General features: G+C 47.9%; 1 protein-coding gene across 1 annotated transcript; it reads left to right on the top strand.

The window, feature by feature from the left end:
- The first annotated feature begins 10,109 nt into the window (after positions 1-10,109).
- LOC135384358 (uncharacterized protein K02A2.6-like) lies at positions 10,110-13,160 on the top strand. Its single transcript, XM_064613563.1, has one exon. It carries the CDS (start codon positions 10,110-10,112, stop codon positions 13,158-13,160), a length of 3,051 nt encoding a protein of 1,016 aa, XP_064469633.1.
- Positions 13,161-23,261: the final 10,101 nt, after the last annotated feature.

The raw sequence follows: 23,261 nt of genomic DNA, 5'->3' as shown, positions 1-23,261 counted from the left end.
GCAGCTGTAGGGGTAGACTTATACACCCAGTTTTATGTGCCACACATGGTACTTTCTTCAGGTAGTACCCCTATCCCAGTTCTTGATGGTCATGATAGTCATGAGTGTGTTTCATTTCAGGACTCCATTCAAGGACTCTGTGCCCCACATGTACAAAGCAGGGGTTGTATACAAACTGGAATGTCAACAATGCGACACGTGCTATGTAGAGGAAACTGCGAGGAAGAAGGTCACCAGAATGAAGGAGCACAAGGCACAATTGACAAAACCACCAGCAAAGAATCAACGCACCGAACTTGTCGATCACGTGTTAAGAACAGGACATACTTTCAATTTTGACAACGCGACAACATTGACCTTTGAGCACAGATGGGGGGTGAGAAAATTCCTTGAATCTTGGCACATTCATAGCGAGATAAATGCCTGTAACAGTCACAAGGGGCCCTTACCAGTCTGTTACAAGGGTTTAAAAGGATTCCCGTTTTAAGCCCCCGTTTCATTTTCCTGTGCTGATGATGACGCCCGAATAGGTGTCGAAACGTTCACGATTTTTTCTTTTGTCAACTTGTTATGCAAGCCAGTGTTACTCCATACTATTAAAGAAACATGTCCCCTGGCTTTTGGTCCATCTTCAGACAACGTCCCGTAAACTGCTGAACCAAGCGGCTTTTGTTCTGTGCCACAATGCGACTGTGCGCGCCGAAGGGACAGCAGTTTGTCTTTCCGCGTTTCCTTCTTTCCACACATCGAATGCCGCCTGCTTTGGCTAATTGTCCGAAGCGATGGACTGCGCGACTCAAAATCGGCAAACCTGTTACATCAGCAATGCGTGTATATGTGTGGCAGAACTCTTGGAGCGTACCTCCTACATACGTGACGAACATTTTTTTTAATGCGTAAGCATTAGGAGTGTCAAAATGAAAAAAAAAAAAAAGATGTAGGTATGTGTGTGTGTCCGTGTATGAGATGGTGAAGCCTCACCGAGGCAGAGGGGTAAGTGGACATGTAAAGAAGATATAACCCAAGCAGCACGGCAATATTGGTCCAATATTGGACCCATATGGGCTGCAAATATGGGACCAATATGGGGAGTGAAACCAGGCTCCATATTGCACCAATATGGGCTGCGATATTGGCAAGCCCATTTTGCCTATATGTGCCAATATTTTCGTGATAACGTCAACGGGGAGTCTAGTAGATAAATCTAGATAAACTAGAGCAGATAAACTAGCAGAAACTAGATAAATCTAGTTTCTGTTGCTGCTATTTACCGTTTCGTGTAGATTCTTGCGAGCGATCCTTCAACAAATATTATATATTCACAATTCTGCAAGACATTTGAAATAACTGTTAGATAATCTGATAGCCAGTGTGCACGACGCGGTGAGCCTTGAGTGTACGAGGGTGGTTCCATAAGTTTCCGGCCCGACAAACTTTTAATAGTCATAGAAACGAAACAAGTGTATCACTTTTCGACATAGTCACCCTTAACTTCGATGCATGTTTGACACCTTTCAACAAGCATTCTTATACCCTTGAAAAAAGAGTCCGAAGTTTTGTCCGCAAAATGCTGGAAAACTGCCTCTTGCACCTGACTATCGTTTTGAGATCTCCGTCCTCTGAGATCCCTCTTCAACCTTGAGAACAGGAAGTAGTCACTCGGTGCCAAGTCTAGACTGTAGGGTGGGTGGTGGATTTCTTAGAAGCCGCACTCCTTCAGTGCAGCCTTGGCAACATTAGCCGTGTGGACAGGCGCATTGTCCTGGAGCAACCGGACATCTCAAGTCAACCTGCCGCGCCTCTTTTCCTTGATGGTGCCTCGCAGTCGGTGCAGGAGTGAAGCATAATAAGTCGCATTCACTGTGGTGTTCCTCTCTTTGAAGTCGATGAGGAGGATCCCATGACAATCCCAAAATATTGTTGCCATGATCTTCTTTGTGGATTGTGTGACCTTGGCTTTTCTTGGGGGTGCTTCTCCTAGTTTGCGCCATTCCATCGACTCCTTTTTCGAAAGGGGGTCATAGTAGAGCACCATAGTCTCAGCCCCTGTGACAATTGATTTCAGTACTTCTTCTTCGTTCTCTTGACAGAGCTGCAGAAAGTCTTTGCACAGACGGCGCGCTGTTGCTTTTGAACTGACGAGAGAAGTCGTGGCACCCATATCGCACTGACCTTTTTCATGTGAAGGCCTTCGCCGATGATGCGAAAAACGGTTGTTTTGGAAAGCCCCAGCCTTTCTGAGATTTCCTTCGCCTTCAGACGCCTGTCGCTCAGCACTTCCTCCTCGACAAGAAACAAATTTTCTTGTGTCACCACTTCCATTGGACGACCACTGCGTGGATCACCTTCAATGGACTCTCGCCCCAGTCGAAACTGCTTAGCCCAGTCTTTTACTGTTGTGTACGACGGAGAGGCTTCTCTGTACACGTTGTCCAGTCGTGCTTTAATTTTTTTAGGCGAAAGTCCCTCTTTTGTCAAGATGATGTGATGTGCACTCTGGCTGATTGAAATGCCGCTCTCCAACCGACAAAAGCATGGAAAGAGTTGAAGATGCTCCGGCCCTCCAACAGATGGCGCCACGCGTCCTTAATCGCATCTTCAAATTCGCGCGCATTTTCTAGCTCGGGCCGGAAACTTATGGAACCACCTGTCTGTACAATCGAAGTAACTCAATATATGTGGAGTTTTGTGACATGCACTTGTCTGTATCTATCTCTGGTGTATCATCGCACTGTATGATTGTACCGCTCCGACGACAGGTGCAGCGTAGACGGCGAAATTGAACATTGATGTTCCGATGTCAAGTCTGAGCATTAGCTTCTGAGAGGTCCTGAAAGCTCCTGTCAATCTGAGGGGTCCACAGCCTGAGAGGTCAACCTGAGGGGCCCTCTCAGCCTGAGAGGCCCTCTCAGTCCCATAACACATTAGACCTGAGGGGTCTTTTCACTAGGGATAGTATACATACCTCAAACACAGTCAAAATCCCGAAGACAAAACGCAAATTACTTGAGATCCGCGGCCAACGTCATCGCACTTCAACGTTTCAAAACAGACTGGTTCAACCGCTAGCGACTGGCCGAAACGCTTCCACATACGTGCAGTGCAATAATGCACGTATTGCAAGAACAATAGCTTCAAGGAGGAACGGCAATACAAGGTTATCACGGCACCTGTTGCTCGGTGGAATAATCCACAAACATGTGAAATCTTGCGAACTATTTTCCAAAACGGACGAAGTAGCATGTCCCGCGGCGCGGAAAACATGCAGCAACTTGCTCTGGGAGGTGTTGCACGACGCACCAAAGCTGTCTGAAAGGTTCCCCCAGACCCCTTAGGGCTGCCTGAAAGGTCCTAAAACACCTTCCAGATTTTTAATGAAGGTCCTCTCAGACCCTTCAGAAGTGCTAAAGGGTCCTACCAGACGATTAAAGTCACCTTACCTTGACTGTCGATGGACATCGGGTCAGACAACGCTTTGTTTACTTTCCTGGACTGGCAGGAGCAATGAACCTGGGACGCGACTTCATTATCCGAATGGGACTTGTCCTGGACTTGCGTCGCGGAGGCTACCAGCATGCATGCAGCAGTACCTTCTACCCATTCCTGGAGTGGACAACCCCTGGAGCGGACCAACGCCGGACTGGTGAGGGAAGCCAGACCTCCAAGGTAGCGGGGGCTCGATACGAAACCCCCCCCCCCCCCTCCGCTGATCCTGGGTGACATACTTGTGCACACTGCAAAATGCGGATGCAAAAAAAGTTAAAAAAATGAAACAAAAATAATTGATTCAAACGTTCACAATACGATTACATGTGTGGGCTGTCATGACCAGGGTTGGCTACAAGAAACGAGAAACGGTGATTACCGAAATTCAACAGGAAACGAGAATGGAAACGGAAACAAAATTCTTTTAGTTTCCACTCCCAGAAACCGAAACGGAAACGAAATTCAAAAGTGGTAACGTTAACGGAAACCAAATTCGCAGGACGTTTCCCTCAGTGTTATCGCGTTAATATGAAAATTATATATATCCGCACTATTCTTTCAGTCATCATTCATTCATTCATGGACGCGAAAGTTTTGGATGACATGTTATTTTTGCGCACGAGCGGATGCTTTTGAAACTTAAAGGCATGTATTTCCGCAACCTAGAGACCATCTACTTGCGGTGTATAAGAGTCGTTACGAACTTTGCATTAAAGTCTTTAGTGTTTGTGTTTGGTGTGGCTGTCGGTCCGTGGCAGGTAGGGGGGGCTCGAGCCCCCCCCTAGCCCCCCCGTGGCTACGCCACTGGAGGGAACCCAGGACGACTGCTCAAAGCGAAACCGGGAACCGACTGGCAACAGCGATGAACCTAAACAGCAAGCCGCTCGAGTACTTCGCGGCGCTGGACCATCACTGCCCGTTGGAGAGCATCACGGAACGGGATACCAAACGCCTGTAGTTGCAACTGCTGCCTTGCATGAGGGTCTGCAAGGGTTTCCAGGAACCTCAGAGCAACGAGAAATGCTGGAGCAAGCATTGCTACCCTTTTCCCGGATGTTTACGGAAAAACCAGGTTTGAGCGAAGTCTTGGAACACGGCATAGACACCGGCGACGCAAGGCCTTGGAGATGCAACCCGCGGCCGCTTAGCGTCCACAAGCGCAAGTTGCTCGATGCTGCGCTGAACGAAATGATCGAGACGGGTGCTGTGAGACCCTCGCGCAGCCCGTGGGCCTTTCCGGTGGTACTCGCTCCGAAGAAAGATGGAACCGCAAGGTTGTGCGTGGACTACCGCCGGTTGAACGAGGTGACGGTGAGAGATTCGTATCCATTTCCCTCTATAGACTCGATCATGTACACGTTGGAATCAGCCCGTGTGTTTACAATCTTGGACTGCAGTCGAGGATTCCTGCAGATACCGATGGCACCTAATGATGTCGAAAAGACAGCCTTTACCTGTCATAGGGGACTGTTTGAGTTCGTCCGGCTTCCTTCGGACTGTCCAATTTCCCGGCTAGTTTTCAGCGTATGATGAACGAGGTGCTCGGTGATGCGAAGTACAACTTCGCCATGGCTTATATGGATGACGTAGTAATTTTTTCACGTTCATTCCAGGAACACCTTTCACACCTGAAAGTGGTGTTGGGACGTATGCAAGCTGCTGGGTTGACGGTCAATCCTCGAAAGATGCAGTTGGCGACTAACCGCATCGACCTGCTCGGGTTTACAGTGGAGTCCGGCACGGTCAGGCCGAACGAGGACAAGCTGAAGGCTATTCTAGACTACCCTCGCCCGCAGGATGTAGAGAGCTTGCAGCGCTTCCTTGGTATGATTGGATTTTATAGACAATTCATACCGCGGTGTTCGGACGTGACGCAGCCACTAACCTGGCTATTGCGGAAAGGTGCGCGCTGGTCATGGGGAGAAGCACAGGAGAATGCATTCTCCGCCCTGACGGAAGCGATAGCGCAGATCACCTGTCTGTATCTCCCAGATCTTAATCGCCCATTTGTAATGCAGACAGACGCGAGCGATTATGGACTGGGGGCAGTGTTGTTACAACAGCACGAAGGTGAACTTCGGCCGGTGGCATTTGCAAGCCGCACGCTGACATCACCTGAACGAAATTACACCGTGACAGAGAAAGAGTGCCTAGCTATCATGTTCGCACTGAATAAGTTTGACATTATCTGGATGGTGCGAAATTTGCAATCCAGACTGACCATCAGGTACTCACCTGGCTGCGTAGATTGAAAAATCCCGCCGGAAGACTTGCACGTTGGAGTCTGACGTTGCAACGGTACGACTTCTCGATCGAATATCGGAGGGGGACCTCTAACAAAGTGGCAGATGCGCTGTCTCGAGCACCTTTGACCCTGGAGGACGTCGTTACCACGCAGGAGCTCGTAGCCGCGGTTGGACAAAGCGGAACGGACAGAGAGCTGGCGTGGGGACACATCGTGAGCCGGAAGGACATCGTGGAAGCCCAGAGGACAGACGGATTCTGTCAGCGTGTAGTAAGGTGGCTGGAGGCAACGGACCCAGCGGACGCTGGAGACGCTGAAGAGAGGTTCGACTCCTATCAGCTGAGCGACGATGATCTTCTGGTGAGGTACATCCCCCAGGCGGACTACGAGGAGGTCGGCGGCAACCCTTGCAGGATCGTAGTACCACGAAAGCTACGTAAGTTATTCCTCAGATATTTTCATGACTCTGCTTTGGCAGGTCACGGTAGCGGCAGCAAGACTTATTCCAAGTTATGTCGTATCACGACGTGGCCCGGCATGAGACAGGATGTTTTGCGGTTTACTCGCAGCTGTCCAGTGTGTCAGAAGTCGAAAGCTAGGGGCGGACAGCCGCCAGGATTGCTGCAAACGATTGTGAGTCAGGAGCCTTTGCAGATAGTCGCATGTGACGTAATGGGGCCATACCCCAGAAGAAAATTTCCCCTGCGGAAATTGGTATCAGCTCGGATCTGGGATCGACTGCTGGATGTCTTTTCGCGGTTTGGATTCCCGAACCAGCTTATCACGGATAACGCCTCGTACTTTACAAGTAAGGTGTTTGTGGACACATGCTCGGCATTGAGTATCCCACACAAGAAGACGTCCCCCTATCACCCTCAGGCAAACATAACTCAGCGGGTCAATAGGAATATCAAAATGATGATGGTAACGCTTACCGGCAGGCTTAAGGATTGGGACGCGCGTCAAACGGAGATTGGCTTCGCCACTCGTACGACGGAAAATAGGTCTACTGGGTTCACCCCTGCCTATTTGAATTTTGGACGAGAAATAGTATTTCCACTCGAAAACACGCTACGAACACAGGGAACAACCCCGTCGCCCGTATGCACGATATGCGGAAGACATTCGCAACCGTCTCTCAACTGCAGTTCGTTGTGCACGTGAGAATCTTGAGGTCGCACGACTGGAGCAAGCATACCAGTACAACAAGTGTTGACGCCAGGTAACATACCGCGTAGGAGACTTAGTCCTGAGGCGGACGCATCCACTTAGCGACGCGGCGAAGGGCTTCACAGCTTCTCTCGCGGACCGATGGGACGGGCCTTACCGGGTGAGTGCACAACTTACACCCGTTACTTACAGACTTGAACATTGCAGTACAAGCGAAGAGACTGGCCCGGTTCACAACACAGACCTCAAGGGATTCATCGATCGCATCTTGGAGCAAGATGAAGGGCAAGAGGACTCCGGCACAAGTTCGTCGCAATCCCAACCCTTCCACGGCCCCATCGACACGGAGGCACAGCCTGCTGATGATGGGACAGTTCAGGGCGGGTTACTGGGGTCCCCTCGTTATAACCTTCGCCCTCGTAAACCTCCAAGGTGATAGTTTTCCTTTGTTTCTCGCAGATGCCTGGGGGTCGTTCTGCCCGGAGTCTTCCGCCACCCTCCCGGGGACCCCCCCCCCCCCTCTCGCCGCCGTGGCAGTGAACATCGTTGGCTTGCTCAGCGCCACGCCCCCACGCCTACCAATCGGGGTTCGTCTGCGACTCTTCGCTCCACTAGCATTGCGACGTGGACTTGTATTAGTGGGAGACGCCAGCGTGGGCTACTGCTCTCTAACCCGTTGGAGGAACCAGGCCCGCCCACTGAAGGGTGACCCACCATCCGCCATCCCTGAACCGTTTCGAGGACTATGCCTGGACGACAGGCATCCTACCGAGCCAGCGCCCACCTACACCAATGAGGAACGCTCCCGTCTATGCTCTACCTGCGGGACATTACTGATCCACCCCGAGACTCATCTGGCCGGCGCTCTTCATGCGTCACGCTCCCCTCAAGTGACCCCTCAGCTTCAGACCACCCCTTCACCCCAGGATATGACCATGGCGATGCACCTCGTCACTCGTTTCGCTCCACAGTTGTTGGCTCGGCCCCTGACTTCTCGGAATACGGAAGATATCATTCTGGACTCACCGGACATTTAAAGGGAGGCAAAGTGTGGGCTGCCGCTTCCGGTTCAGACACGCGTAGACCTAGAGATAAGGTTTGTGCGATAGGGGGAGACGCCCCTGTCTCCGAGATGTTACTTAAGCGACGGTGGAAGGCAGCGGGAGCGTGGTTTTGCCTGGACTGGGTCTTGCGGCGACACGACCGACGCTGCTCTGCGCTTGAACATGTAAGAGAATAAACACTGTTTCTCTTGTTCAATTGCGGTGTTCGTGTCCTTAGGGGTTACGGCGGGTCGATTACGGAACCATCCAGGGTTTGTGGGCCGCGGTTCCCACAAGCGAGCGATAAAAGAGAAACGAGCGCTGCTTTTCAGCTACTTGACTAAGAAGCAGGTGCTACCAGTGAAGCAGTACCTGTTTCTTACTCAAGTAGCAGAATAATACCACTTGCCTTTCTTCTATCGCTCGCTTTAAATATAATTTGTGGATACGTTAGAGCAAGCACCCTGTATATATATATATATATATATATATATATATATATATATATATGTGTATATATACACATCTATATCGACACGAATACAATATTCTGTGATGTGATTTGTTGTTAGGACCACCATACAGGCCTGACATCGTGGTCTTGTATTTTTTGTATTCTCAGTTGAGACACGATAAACATATCAGTATCAATAGCTCGGCGCAAAAGGAAACGTGCCACATCAAACGTAAAATTATCAGGTCATGGCTTTTCTTGCGGAGTTCGTGGAAACCTTAGAAGCGAAGTTTTTCGGATAAATCCAAATTGCCAAAACGCAAAAAGCTACAACGACGATGCTGACGATGGGGATACGTCTCGCATGGGACGGCAGGAACGACAGACATGGGCTTACAAGTGTGCATTTATTTTACAGATGTATTACGATGATCTGTTAGAAGGTAATGTTAGAATCGACTTGCAAAATGGTGGAAATGCGGGCTAGTTGGTATGCCGCCATAACAAGATTCATATCAACGCAAAATGAGATAATGAATGCAGACAGCAGGGACAAGCGCTTGTCCCGTCTGTCTATGTTCCTGTGTCTCCTTTTGCGCTGGTATTAATTTTGTACTATTAGAATCAGCACTCACAGAAAACAGAACTCGTAACGGCTACTACGTCACAGCTACAATCACATCTGTGAACGAGCTGCACTACACTCACTTAACTGTCAAACATTAGTGAAAAATGGAACCCGAGAAAGGGACAGAGGTCGGGTTCCGGTTTTTCCCGTGCCCTTTTGTCAAACACTAGCTTGTGTAGCATTGGGCGACGGGAAATGAAGTAACTTACGTAAGGCATGCTCTCACATCCAAAGAACTCACAAATTCAAATCCTATTGAGTCCCGTGTGTGTGGTTCGGTTTCTCTTCTTCCCCAAAACCAGGGGCATGCTCCTACATTCAGCACACCAGCTGGCTTGCCTCATATTCCTTTCTTCGTCAAATCTTATATCCAAGCGTTATACTCCTGTCACACTGCACTTCCGAACTCGATGCGAATCCGATCCGCATCGAGTTTCTCAAGCTCCTACACGATGCTCTTACACGATCCAGCTCAATGCGTATTAGAAAGTTGTCTTGTCGACAGGCGGCCCTAACAGCCCCAAGGCAGTACGCTGGGACTGACAAATATACACAAACAAGGGGTGGCAACAAGTATACAAGGGGAGGCTCAGACTATCGTCAAATTTGTTGCTGAATTAAAGCGACTTGCGCAGGACTGCAAGTCTGGAGCGAATCTCAAAGAGACTTTGCGAGATCGGTTTGTGTGTGGACTGCATCGACTTGATATCCAGAAATGCTTATTTGCTGATAACGAATCGCTCACGTTTAAAAAAGCCGTAGAAAAGGCGCTATCACTTGAAATGGCGACAAAGCGCGCCTCGGGATGTCACGCGGCGGACACCCCGCCAAGACTGAATAAGATTGATAAACCAGAGAGAAGAAAGAAACGCTTTTGTTATCGGTGAGGCGTGCAACTTTCGAGACTCTGTCTGCCATAGATGTAAACGGAAGGGACACATCAAAAGAGCTTGCCAGTCTGGAACGAAGGTCAAGCCTGCGAGACGACAATCCTTGCGTAATTTGAAGGAGGAGAACGACTGGGTTCAGAATAATCCTGGGGGAAACGCTATCCTTCGACTGGAGTCGCACAAGAATGATCCTATGTATGCTACAGTTTCCGTTGAAGACGTTCCACTCACTATGAAGATTGACACCGGTGCTGCTGTTTCCGTAATGTCTTTACAACAGTACCAGAAGTGCTTCCCACACCTGACCTTGGAACTCACATCGCTACGTCTGCGCACGTATACTGGTGAAGCACTAACGCCCCAAGGGTACATTACGGTCAACGACAACTACGAAGGTCGTCAGCGGACCCTGCCCCTTCATATCCTGCGTCAACCAGGTGTCCCTCTCCTGGGCCGTAACTGGGTGCGTGAGCTGCGACTAGATTGGGCCGGACTGAACACCATGTCGCTCGACGTCAACGCAATTACCGGACAGTTGACCGAGAAGTACAAGCCTCTTTTCACCGAAGAACTCGGAATGATTAAGGGTGAGCAAGCATGTCTCAAGTTAAAGGAAGGCAGTACGAAACGTTTCTTGAAAACTCGAAGCTTACCGTTTTCTCGGAGAAATGCTGTGGAGAATGAGATAAATAAATTGGAGAAGATGGGAGTAATATCGCCAACAAGCTGCAGCGCATATGGCACGCCAGTAGTTCCGGTCGTCAAGAAGGACGGCTCCGTCCGATTATGTGGTGACTACCGAACAACGTTAAACCAAGTCCTGGAGGTCGAAAAGTATCCCCTTCCGAGGTTGGATGAGATTTTTGCGGCGCTTGCTGGTGGAAAGTACTTTTCGAAAATAGATCTTAATCGTGCATATCTTCAAGTAGAAGTCGACGAGCAATCAAGTCAGTATTTAACGCTCAATACCCACAAAGGACTGTATAGGGTAAACCGTCTTGCCTTTGGTATTACTTCGGCCCCTGCAATATTCGAGAAAATCATGGATAATATGCTGAAAGACCTGGATGGTGTCATCGTCTACCTAGACGATATTCTTGTTATGGGAAGGTCAGAACAAGGGCATATTCGGAACCTGGAAAGGGTTTTGCAGCGCCTAATGGAACGAGGGGTCCGTATAAAAAGGGAAAAATGCGAGTTCTTGAAGACCGAGTTACAGTACTTAGGACATGTCATTAACGCTGAAGGCGTGAAGCCGTCGCAAGAGAAAGTTGAAGCGGTACTACGTGCCCCCATGCCAACAGACAAGCAACACCTTCGCTCGCTGCTGGGAGTAATCAATTTCTATGGGAAATTCCTGCCAGACCTATCAAGTGTCCTGTATCCCCTGCACAGGCTTTTGAGACTAAAAGTGGCATGGTCGTGGAACCAGCAGTGTCAGATGGTCTTCAATAGAGTAAAGGAATTACTGGCATCGCCGCCGGTCTTGGTGCACTACGACCCGGACGCCCCGTTGCAGCTTGAATGCGACGCCTCGGCTTTTGGAGTAGGTGCGGTACTGTCGCACATACAAGAAGACGGAAGTGTGAAACCCATAGCCTACGCCTCACGAACACTAAGTACAGCGGAGGCAAATTATGGTCACTTGGCGAAAGAAGCACTTGCCTTAATATTTGGCGTTAAAAAGTTTCATAGCTTCTTGTATGGACGAGAATTTGTGCTACTGACGGACCACAAGCCACTTCAGACCATATTCGGTGAAAAGTCAAGCACACCTATTATTGCTGCTGCACGTCTGCAGAGGTGGTCCCTTATTCTAGCAGCATATCCCTACGAGCTTCGCTACAGGGCCGGAAAGGCCAACGTCGTCGCGGATTGTTTTTCTCGTCTGCCGCTGCAAAGGACTCACGAGGACGACGATGACGAAGTCAGTGCGATCTACTCTTTGGGACTTGGAAGTTTCCTTGTGAACTGCGCAGAAATAGCTAAAGACACTGCTCGCGATCGAGTACTAAGTGTGGTGGCGGAAGTTATTGCCAAGGGGTGGCCTGCAACTATAAATGATGAGGCACTCAAACCTTATTTCTCACACAGGACAGAGCTAACAATGCATCAAGGATGCATCCTGTGGGGAATGAGGGTCCTGATACCTTCAAAGCTACGCACGAGGGTGCTCGACGAACTCCACTGCGGACATTCAGGAATCGTCAGGATGAAAGAAATTGCAAGAAGTTACACATGGTGGCCACGAATCGACGACGAGCTGGAACAGATGGTAAAAAGATGCGACGACTGCCAAGAACAACGCCCTCAACCACCGAAGGCTCCGTTGCATCCTTGGTCCTCGCCGTCGCCACCATGGGACCGTGTGCACCTGGATTTCGCGGGTCTCTTCTTGAGTAAGAACTTTTTAGTCGCGGTGGACGCGCACTCCAAGTGGCCGGTGGTGTTTGTGCTCCAGTCAACGACCGCAGCAGCTACTATACAGTGTGTGCGTGAACTGTTTACGCGATGGGGTATCGCGGGTACAATTGTCACAGACAGTGGACCTCAGTTTTGTGCGGAGTCCTTTCAGATGTTTCTCAAGCAAAATGGCGTGAAACACATAACATCGGCGCCCTACCACCCATCAAGAAATGGGTTGGCAGAGAGGTTCATCCGGACGTTGAAAGAAGGCATGAAGAAGGATCAAAGTCACTCTCCGGAGGTGAGACTTGCTAACCTGCTTTTAGTTTACAGAAACACTCCACATGTCACCACGGCACAGTCACCCGCATCGCTAATGTTGGGACGACCATTAAGAACCAGACTGGACCTCATGAAGCCGTCCCTCGACCTCACCGTCCGACAGAAACAAGTAATACAATCCTTTACCCGGAGTCCCAGAGCCCGGGTTTTTCAAGTGGGAGATCCAGTGCGCGTCAGGAACTTCCGTGGTGGTGAGAAATGGGTAAGGGGATATGTTGTTGAGAGAACGGGACCGGTGTCATACAAGGTCAAGGTGACTTGCCAGAATGGTACACTTGTCTGGAGGAGGCACGATGACCAAATGATAACAGCTGACGTTCCTGCAAAGAAAACAGCCCAAGAAGAATCGTCAGACCTTTTCCCGTCGGTTCCAAGTGGATCAGCTACCGTTACCGAGAACGCCACCGCTACAGTGGAAACACCACCGTCACCACAGATGGAACGAAGATACCCTTCTCGTGTACGCAAACCTCCTGACCGCTATCAGGCCACTTGAATTGTTCCATGTACAAGCTGCACATGAGAATACGCAATGATAAATTTTGCATGACCATTAGTATTGTATAAATATAGTTTTAGCCTCGGATGGGGAAGATGTGATATCTGTATCGATTACGCGATAGCGTGTTGACGGTTCAAGGCCTTCCGCCGTCTCAGCGTTCCTGATAAAAGGGCGCAGCTTTCTTGTGTACGCGTCTTTTTACGTCTGCGACACCAACCTGTCAGTATACAGACAGCGGTGCTGCTTGTCGTTTTGTCGAGCAATAAACATTGACATTGTCGAGCAATAAACAAAGAAAGACACTATACATTTACTACTACAAATTCGCTTATTTCGAGGATGTCAATGGCGCTCTTCAAGCCGTTTTGAGAATCTGAATCCCGTTTAACGAACTACATCGGGTTAAGAAGGATCGGAGTTCAATGATGCTCGAACGTGTCCGTGTAGCAGCGCTGGATCCGCATTGAGCCCAATGAGCATTGGCTCAATGCGGATCCAAAGTGTCCGTGTGGCAGGGGTATTAGTTAGCGTACGGATATACATATCTCACTCCGAACTATCTGTTCATACACTCCTACAGCGATGTACTCTTGGATACCTCCGGCACTTTACTACAGATCATCTGAACTTATAGCCTGTAGTGCTGTGTACACAAACCTACTCCAACTTCACACTTTTGCCAACGCAAACGGCTGAGCAAGATGACGGGCGCTTTTTCTTTTTTTAATTGAACACGGTGACCGCAGATGTCCGCAAATACCTTCAAGTTTCATTGTCGGTTGCTGCCGATGACTGTCGAAAGACTTACCATGATGCTCGGACCGTTACTGGGGGACAACGAAAGCAGCTGTGGACGCCCGCAACTATACCCTTAGAAATGAGGGGGGGGGGGGGGGGGGGGTGTCGAGGTAGCTTGCCGTTGTTGGCCGCACTCTGATTTGTTGAAAACGGGAGGAGGAGCCTATTTTGTGGCCATTATGCACGGCACAAAATAGGCTCCTCCTCCCGTTTTCAACAAATCTGGGGCGAGAACGTTGTCATTCGGGGTGATGGTTGGCTAGGAGCGTGCTATGTGGTGAAGTTCATTTTTAAGAGTGTACCCGCACAGAAGCAGCTGCTAATACTCATCTGGTACCTCCCCAATATGGAGTCTTTCGGGTAAATACATAAATGCTGCACGGCGTAATGGCAGGGATATTTCCAGAATTATCGTCTTGGGGGCGAAACATCCTGTAGGGTGGAGGGCGTGTCACCACCCATGTTTGTTACTTTTTCGCCTTTCTGGCAAGCATTTTGGGGGTGTTGAGGGGACTTTGGGAGGATCCTGAGAAAATCCCTGGGTTGCTCGTACAAACATTGTTAGTCTACACAACTTCATGCTGAAGTCTGTATTTAAATTAAAAGGCACTCAAAGTGCAAATGACACAAGACCTCATCCTGTTTCTGATGTTTTCGGTGCCATTTTATTCAGCTCTCGACACCTACCTATGTGCCTGTCTTTCTACAATACGTACATTATATTGTAGGCGCTGCATATATCACATGTGACTCGTGTTTTATTTACTTTTAGGGTTGTTGGCGACCGCTTCGACGTATCTAAATCAACTGTGTTCGAGTGTGTGCGGAGGGTCAGCGAGGTGCTACTCAGCGTGGCGCCTCAGTTCGTTGTCTGGCCCAGTGAAGGTGACGTGCCGTACATCATAGATGGCTTTCAGAGAAAGTCCCAGCTTCCTGGTGTTCTGGGGGCAATCGATGGATCGCATATAGCAATAACTGCAGAGACACAACATGCTGCTGCCAACCTGCGAAGGACTAAGGACACTAATTTGTGAATGTCCTCCTACGTTTACGTGATGTACAATGCAAAATTAAGGAAGCATGTTTTTCGTTTTCAGTCAGTGTAATGTGCTATTAATTGCATATTTAATTACCGCTTCTATGAAGCGCACGAGACATTTGTGAAAACATATTTCGTTGCAACTTTTGCCCGCAAACGGATAAATTACTCTTTTTGGAACCCCGAGTGACGTCGTCATGCTTATCAATGCTGCTCCTTACGCCTCTGCAAATTCACAAGGGATTTTTGCCAAGCTGCGAAGGACTAAGGACACTAATTTGTGAATGTCCTCCTACGTTTACGTGGTGTACCATGCAAAATTAACGACGCATGTTTTTCATTTTCAGTCAGTATAATGTGCTATTAATTGAATATTTAATTACCGCTTCTATGAGGCGCACCGGACATTTGTGAAAACATATTTCGTTGCAACTTTTGCCCGCAAACAGATAAATTACTCTCTTTGGAACCCCGAGTGACGTCGTCATGCTTATCAATGCTGCTCCTTACGCCTCTGCAAATTCACCAGGGATTTTTGCCAAGCTGCGAAGGACTAAGGACACTAATTTGTGAATGTCCTCCTACGTTTACGTGGTGTACCATGCAAAATTAAGAAATCATGTTTTTCATTTTCAGTCAGTATAATGTGCTATTAATTGAATATTTAATTACCGCTTCTATGAAGCGCACCAGACATTTGTGAAAACATATTTCGTTGCAACTTTTGCCCGCAAACGGATAAATTACTCTCTTTGGAACCCCGAGTGACGTCGTCATGCTTATCAATGCTGCTCCTTACGCCTCTGCAAATTCACAAGGGATTTTTGCCAAGCTGCGAAGGACTAAGGACACTAATTTGTGAATGTCCTCCTACGTTTACGTGGTGTACCATGCAAAATTAAGGACGCATGTTTTTCGTTTTCAGTCAGTATAATGTGCTATTAATTGAATATTTAATTACCGCTTCTATGAAGCGCACCAGACATTTGTGAAAACATATTTCGTTGCAACTTTTGCCCGCAAACAGATAAATTACTCTCTTTGGAACCCCGAGTGACGTCGTCATGCTTATCAATGCTGCTCCTTACGCCTCTGCAAATTCACCAGGGATTTTTGCCAAGCTGCGAAGGACTAAGGACACTAATTTGTGAATGTCCTCCTACGTTTACGTGGTGTACCATGCAAAATTAAGAAATCATGTTTTTCATTTTCAGTCAGTATAATGTGCTATTAATTGAATATTTAATTACCGCTTCTATGAAGCGCACCAGACATTTGTGAAAACATATTTCGTTGCAACTTTTGCCCGCAAACAGATAAATTACTCTCTTTGGAACCCCGAGTGACGTCGTCATGCTTATCAATGCTGCTCCTTACGCCTCTGCAAATTCACCAGGGATTTTTGCCAAGCTGCGAAGGAGTAAGGACACTAATTTGTGAATGTCCTCCTACGTTTACGTGGTGTACCATGCAAAATTAAGGAAGCCTGTTTTTCATTTTCAGTCAGTATAATGTGCTATTAATTGCATATTTAATTACCGCTTCCATGAAGCGCACCGGACATTTGTGAAAACGTATTTCGTTGCAACTTTTGCCCGCAAACAGATAACGAACCGACACGACAGAACACGACTGACATTGCCAACTTCAGCAGGATATTCGTTGCAAGTTGGCATTCTCGGCTGCATGTCGCTGGTTTCGATCAACATCAAGCCGACATTGCCAACTTCCAGTTGATATCTCCTGGAAGTTGGCAATGTCGGCTCGATGTTGATCGAAATCAGCGACATGTAGCCGACATTGCCAACTTCGGGATGATATCTCTTGCAAGTTGGCATTGTCGGCTACATGTCGCTGATTTTGATCAACATCGAGCCGACATTGCCAACTTCCAGTTGATATCTCCTGGAAGTTGGCAATGTCGGCTCGATGTTGATCGAAATCAGCGACATGTAGCCGACATTGCCAACTTCGGGATGATATCTCTTGCAAGTTGGCATTGTCGGCTACATGTCGCTGATTTTGATCAACATCGAGCCGACGTTGCCAACTTCAGGGGGATATCTGCTGGAAGTTGGCATTGTGGGCGCCATGACGTTTTTCTTGTGTCAACATTGAGCCGACATTGCCAACTTCTGTTGTATATCGGCCACAAGTTGGCAGTGTCAGAGATATATCGGGCCGAAATGCCCAACTTGCTACAGACATCGGCCCGATGTCGTGTGCTGCCTGGGTAGGCCTTCCACTCTGTGGTGCTACAGGCAGCGTGTGATCATGAGATGCGTTTCGTGCACTGCTCTGTCGGTGAAGGAGGGAGCATGCATGATGCTTGATCGTGATCACTTCCCACTGGGTAGCCACTTCGTGGGGATGCTGCCTATCCTATTGGTCCACATTTGTTCACACCATACTGGGATAATGGTCACTTGTCCGTAGTACAGAAACGCTTCATTAAGAGTCTTTCTCGGGCAAAGGTTCACAGACAACCACGACAAAATTTATATGTCCAAACAATATCCAGAGATTGCCGAAGCCGGCATTCCATGTGAAGGCCCGCAAAGATATATCCAAAGAATGTTCGAAGATTGCCGAAGACGGCATTTCCGGTAGCATCCACAAAGATATGTCCAAAAAATGCACCGAGAACGCCGCGGTCGGGCCTTTCACTTCTGTGGGGGAGAGGGGCCAGTGGTGGGGTTCGCGCTGGCGGTAGTCACATGACAATTTTCGAGGCGGAAGACTAACGGCGGTTGCCTGTTGGGCGACGAAGCCAAGGCAAGACGCAGTTCAGTCAGTTGAAAGCTGGTTGATGTGAAACGCGGGAGTGGACGCGGCTGTTGGACTGCTTTATTACGACGCAAACGCAGAGGTTTCCTCTTTCGTGAAAGTAAGTATTCCATACTATATCGTATACAGGACGCACAGATACAGAGCCTTAGAAAGCAAATGCAGTGTTCGTTTCGTAACCACATTGTTCAGAGTGCCAATTTTTAAACAATCTTCTGCCGCTATAGGAATGCTAGCGAAGAAATACTGTGTCCTTATGAGGCAGAGTCAGTGTGGGTTTACTGCTGGGTAATAACGTAGTAACTAACACAGTTATATTGCGTTCCGCAATTCAATGCAATGGGTGTGAATTGGAGACGCACTATGAACGCAAACGCGGTTTCGCCTAGAGATACACACGACGCTTGCAGTTGTGTTGTTTGTGTGGCTACAACAGCAAATTAATTCTCAAATATACATCTCTTGTAGGCGTTTCTGGGTGCGGTCCTTTATGCGATTGAATGCGATAGGTGTGAAATGGAGACGCACTATGAACGCACACACTATATATGCATGACCGCAAGCGCTGTTTCGTTTTCAGATCTCCAGTACACACTGACGCTTGTTGTGGCTTGTGTGGCTACAACAGGAAGTTAATTCTCAAATATACCTCTCTTGTAGGCGTTTCTGGGTGCGGTCCTTACTGGAACAAGTGGCGGCTGGCGTTAATACGCGTAAGCATTGCCGTCTGTGCTTCCCATATGAACTTTTTCACAAATACCGAAATGCTTCATAGTTGCATATGCTCTTATATCGACTGTGCAGCCTCCTTCGTTACGGCGTCTCTTGCTGACCTCCTATGAAGCCAGTAGTGGTGGCATTGCATTGTCAGTAATATTTCTTACTGTTTTATTGTTACTGTTTGTTGGTATCATTTTCGCTTTAAGAACTTCCTGCTCCTTTCTGTCAGGATGTTAGAAAGCTAAGCAATGGCACGATTGTGCTAAGCATTGAAAGTAGGTTGCATTCTCTTTTGCACAATAATATCGAATCTGTATGAAAAAGGTACGAAAACTGCACAGGCATGGTTTTTGTAGTCGGTCTGTATAACAGTTTCGAGTACGGGCGCGAATTATTGCGTCACAGCGTATGATCGTTCGAGGCAGTTCTCCCTGCACTCAACACAGGTAGTTTTGCCTTTAGGTTTGCCTCAGTTTGACGTAATTTGGCAGGTGCCGTATTTCATGTGTGAAGAAACTGCAAGAAATGGTACCTGTGCAGCTTTCAGCACCTATGTGTTTAAAAATCAGATAAAAACGACAACCCACATGTATACGTATGTACAGACATCCTTTAATTTTTTTTTTCATATCTCAGATGCGGTGAGGGGAAACAGAAGGCTCCGAGAAGTAAACGCTTTTGAGGTAGAGAGTGTCATCCAGTCATACCTCCGGCACGCAAACTGAGTGTAATTGAAAGTTGGACGTAGTAAATAAAATTTGCCAGAGCACTACACACTGACTCGATTCGGCTGGCACTTTTTTATTACACTCATCATTTGTCCTCATGTGTGTGCAAGTCTGCGTGGCGATCGAGAAATGCAGCGAAATGTACGAAACGCATGGGACTTGTGCACCGTATACAGTATATATGTAAAGTTTTGGAGCACTGTTAGGTGGTGCGGACACATCAAATAACGGTAGGTACATTAAGGGCCATTAACATCCAGGTGACACATTCGTGGGATATTCCTGGGAATGTCCAAAGGGCTACCACTGGGACATGCATATGCCAACCCACGGACATTTCTGGAATGCAGAGGGGATATTGAATAAGGGCCATTAACATCCACGTGACACATTCGTGGGATATTCCTGGGAATGCCCAAAGGGCTACCACTGGGACATGCATATGCCAACCCACGAACATTTCTGGAATGCAGAGGGGATATTGAATATCCATAGAGGAATATCCCTGGGCCGTTTGTGGGATGACGTTTTGTTGTCCACTGAAAGGGCTTTTGGGCTACTGAAAACCGGGTTCCCAAGGCTCTTTCGTGTAGAAGTGACACTGCCAGACATTATTGTCACTGCCATCGTCTCCGCATGTGTTCTTCATAACACCTGCCTGATGTGGGGTGATACATTTGAGGAGCCTGGAACTGAGTCAAGACAGGACGACTTGAGCGCCACGGAACACACCAGCGCAAACTGCTGGGCATGCAGAAGTGGGACACCATTGCACAGATGCTGTCCAATTGACTCTATGTGTAGTCTTCCCCACGATTCCTCTTGTACACAACCCTACGTGCACACCAGCTTCTTCGTGCTCGAGTATTTTGTGTTTATAAGTTTCAATAAATGTTGTAAATAAAAATCGCTACTTAATGCGAATGTGAGTGACACATGAGACTGCTCTAGAGTTTGTCTCCACATTTATTTAGAAACTCCTCCATGAGGTCGTTAAAACGTTTGAGTTACTCCACCTTCGTTCTCTCGAGAGCAACCCTCTCTCCTCAGTGGCCGTCATGTGAAGCCCTCTTCTTTCTAGGATTTCCTGGAGTAGCATGTGCAGGGGGCTCCCTGGCATCCGGTTCGTGCGCACGCTGTACCAGCCAGCTGGATGTTGATGCCAGGTCAGTGGCATGATTTCTGGCTTTGCACAGAAAATGTCGTCCATCTTCTCCAAATAGGGCCAGGTTCTCCTACAGTTAAAATTTCGTCCTCAAGGTCTCAAAGGTCACACTAATTGTATTTAAACCTGAATAGTCCCACGGACTCCACTTCTACATGAAGTTATTTCAGCATCAAGGGATACCAAATACACACGATTTAAATTATGATAACCTCTAATTTGCTTACAGTTGAAATTTCAAAACGCTCAAGTGGTGTGATGTGATCGAGGAAGAAAAAAAAGGGGGATTTAAGTCACGACAAAGTCTTACCTAGCATGTCCATTTGTGCTGTTGTTATCTTTCTGTTATTGTATATTGTTTTCTTCTTTTTCTTTTTTTCAGGCTGTTCCATTTGTATTCACATTAACTTGCGGATACATTGTACCCCCTTCTCTTGCAGTGTTGACGCCACCCTTGAATGAAAGAACAAAGCAAAAACAAAAAAAGGATAAGAACAAATGATTGGTGCAATACTTGCTTCTGCTAGAAGCCTTTAGTGTAATGAATGTGTAATCCGCATTCTTCTTCGCTTTTACACTCCCCTATCAACAGGAGGAGTGCGGGATAAGGCCAGCGGAATATGTTGGGCTCTTCCATTGTTGGGCCACTGCTGCTTGCTGTCTCTGTCACAGCCCCCCAAGTATTTTGCTTGCACCACCTACTTGATTAAAATTCATCATGAAGTATCACATCCAGAACTTCCTTAGCGCAAGAACTAAACATCGGCAAAGCAGCATTTTCAAACCAATCTAAATCCCTAATTAATACAAGTAGTGTTTCTAAATACTACCTGAACTCTTAAAAAATAATTAGGAATAGATTTGCACGTAACTTTGATGTTGTTGCTGCTGCGTTCGGATGTTCTCTTTTCCTGCAGATCAAGCGACACGCAATTAAATGTTCAAAAAGTTACATGGGGGCGGATATCTGCAGATACGGATTTTTCCAGATTTTTCCATTCAGAGATTTTTCCCGAACTATCTACCGCCTTCCCCACCCCCAAAAAAGGACAGAAATTCGGCAGTTATGAGTGCCCCCCCCCCCCCAGGTGAAACTCCTGAGAAAGCCCTTGCGCGCATATGTCGATAGATGCACCACTAAGTGCAAGAATAATTTTGGGCATTCAATGAAGTATATTTACTGTCCACATGTTGTTGCGTACATCTGGTACAGTCCTGATAAACGTCGGGATGGCATTAAACATAGCCCTAAGAAATTGGTCCTTGTCAGAAACACGTAGGTATTTTGTGTCCGGAGCCCCTAATTTTCAAAATCTCAAAAATTAGCGCACACGAAATTCTGCTAAACAGACGACGCACATGGAGGGATTGCCTTATTGACACGAATTCCAACTGCCCACTAATATTAAATACTTTGGTGTCTTTCAGTGTAAGCGTGTGCAATTATATCCCAAGGGGCCGGGAGTAGCTGCAGAACGGGAAGAATTCTCGAAATTTAGTGGTAGCGAAGGCACGCTGCCAAGTTCGAAAAATGAGGAGCTCGCGAAACAAAATGGTCTCACAATAAATTAAGAATTACAATTTAAACATGATGCGGGCACACCATGCACGCCACTGAAATGCTGGACTCTGTCGTTCCAGTCTTCAATTTGTTTGTCGCAAAGAGAGCATTGAAACATTTTTGCGCACACCTTCTCGAACTCTGCAGGAAGTTGAAATGTTTCCACTTCATCCTGTTATAAGCATAGCTCTGGTTATCAGCAGACGAGAAAAAAGGCCCCACGCGCGCATTATGCCATCACTCCGGCTTACCCTGCTTTGGAGCGGAGTCGAGACGAGTTGTCACCAGTGTGAGCTCTGGTCATTTTTCACCGCAGTGTTATGACTTCATTTACGCAACCCTGGCCTACTCCGGCTCCTTTCCGCCCACTTAGAGTAACTCAGATTGGCAGAGTTGAATAAGAAAACGCGCCCAGAGTGAACACCCCTTTTGACAGCCACGTGCCCACCCTTTCGACACCCAATTTCAAGCGCGTGCCGCACCCGCAGGGAGCGAAGTGGAGTAGTGATGCGAACGCGAAGTAGACGAGCTCGTAGACAGTCGCCTCCGCTGTACTCCCATTGGTGCAGGGGGGTCGAACTTGCTTGAGGGAGCGTTATCACAAGAGAGTCGCCATCCCTTGGCATGGAAGGCGTTGCCTTCCATTGGCGGTTTCATTACGCTAAATTTGACTTCCTAACCTTCCTAAAGTCTTTAGTTTGCTTTCTTAATTTCGAGTACTGTGTGTGCATCTCACACGTATATGTTAAATAAATACCCCATATATATGTCTTACACTACGCCACTTGGTTGTGTGTTGTCATTTGTACGTCGCTTTATTATTACGTGAGCTCGAGAGACCGGAGCGGGTTGACCTGGGAATGGCGGGTTGTTTCCGTTTGCATCAGCGTGGTTTCCGTTAGTTCGCGGAGCAGCTTCATGGTGATGGTTAACGGTGTGTAGTGTTCTTCGAATTGCTTTCGTTCTCGTAAGGACTTGCTACATTCGTTACGATTCCTTTATTCCCCTAGCACAGCACTTATTAGTACTGCTTCAACACGTTATACCGGCGGCATTGCCGAGCGGGTTAAGGCGTCCCGCTCCTTGATGGTAGCCAAGGTCGTGCTTAAGACTGGAAGGCGGTAGGGTCAGATCCTACCACCGGGTTTGCTGTCTGAGGTTTTCCCTGGGTTTTCGGAAGACTTTCCAGCCGAATGTTGCCCCTGACGTCGGCTCAGGACGCATACTAACCCCCTGCCCCATTCTTCCCTGCTGTCCTTTCTCCGTCTGATCATGTCTGTACGGCGCGCATAGCCAC

Source organism: Ornithodoros turicata, chromosome 2 (genome assembly GCF_037126465.1).
Source record: "Ornithodoros turicata isolate Travis chromosome 2, ASM3712646v1, whole genome shotgun sequence".
Taxonomy (NCBI): domain Eukaryota; kingdom Metazoa; phylum Arthropoda; class Arachnida; order Ixodida; family Argasidae; genus Ornithodoros; species Ornithodoros turicata.
The sequence above is the reverse complement of the archived record's forward strand: the minus strand, read 5'-3'. Positions and strand labels throughout refer to the sequence as shown.

Excerpts from the sequence above, each read along its gene's own strand:
- LOC135384358 (XM_064613563.1), top strand. The coding sequence starts at position 10,110 with ATGTATGCTACAGTTTCCGTTGAAGACGTTCCACTCACTATGAAGATT.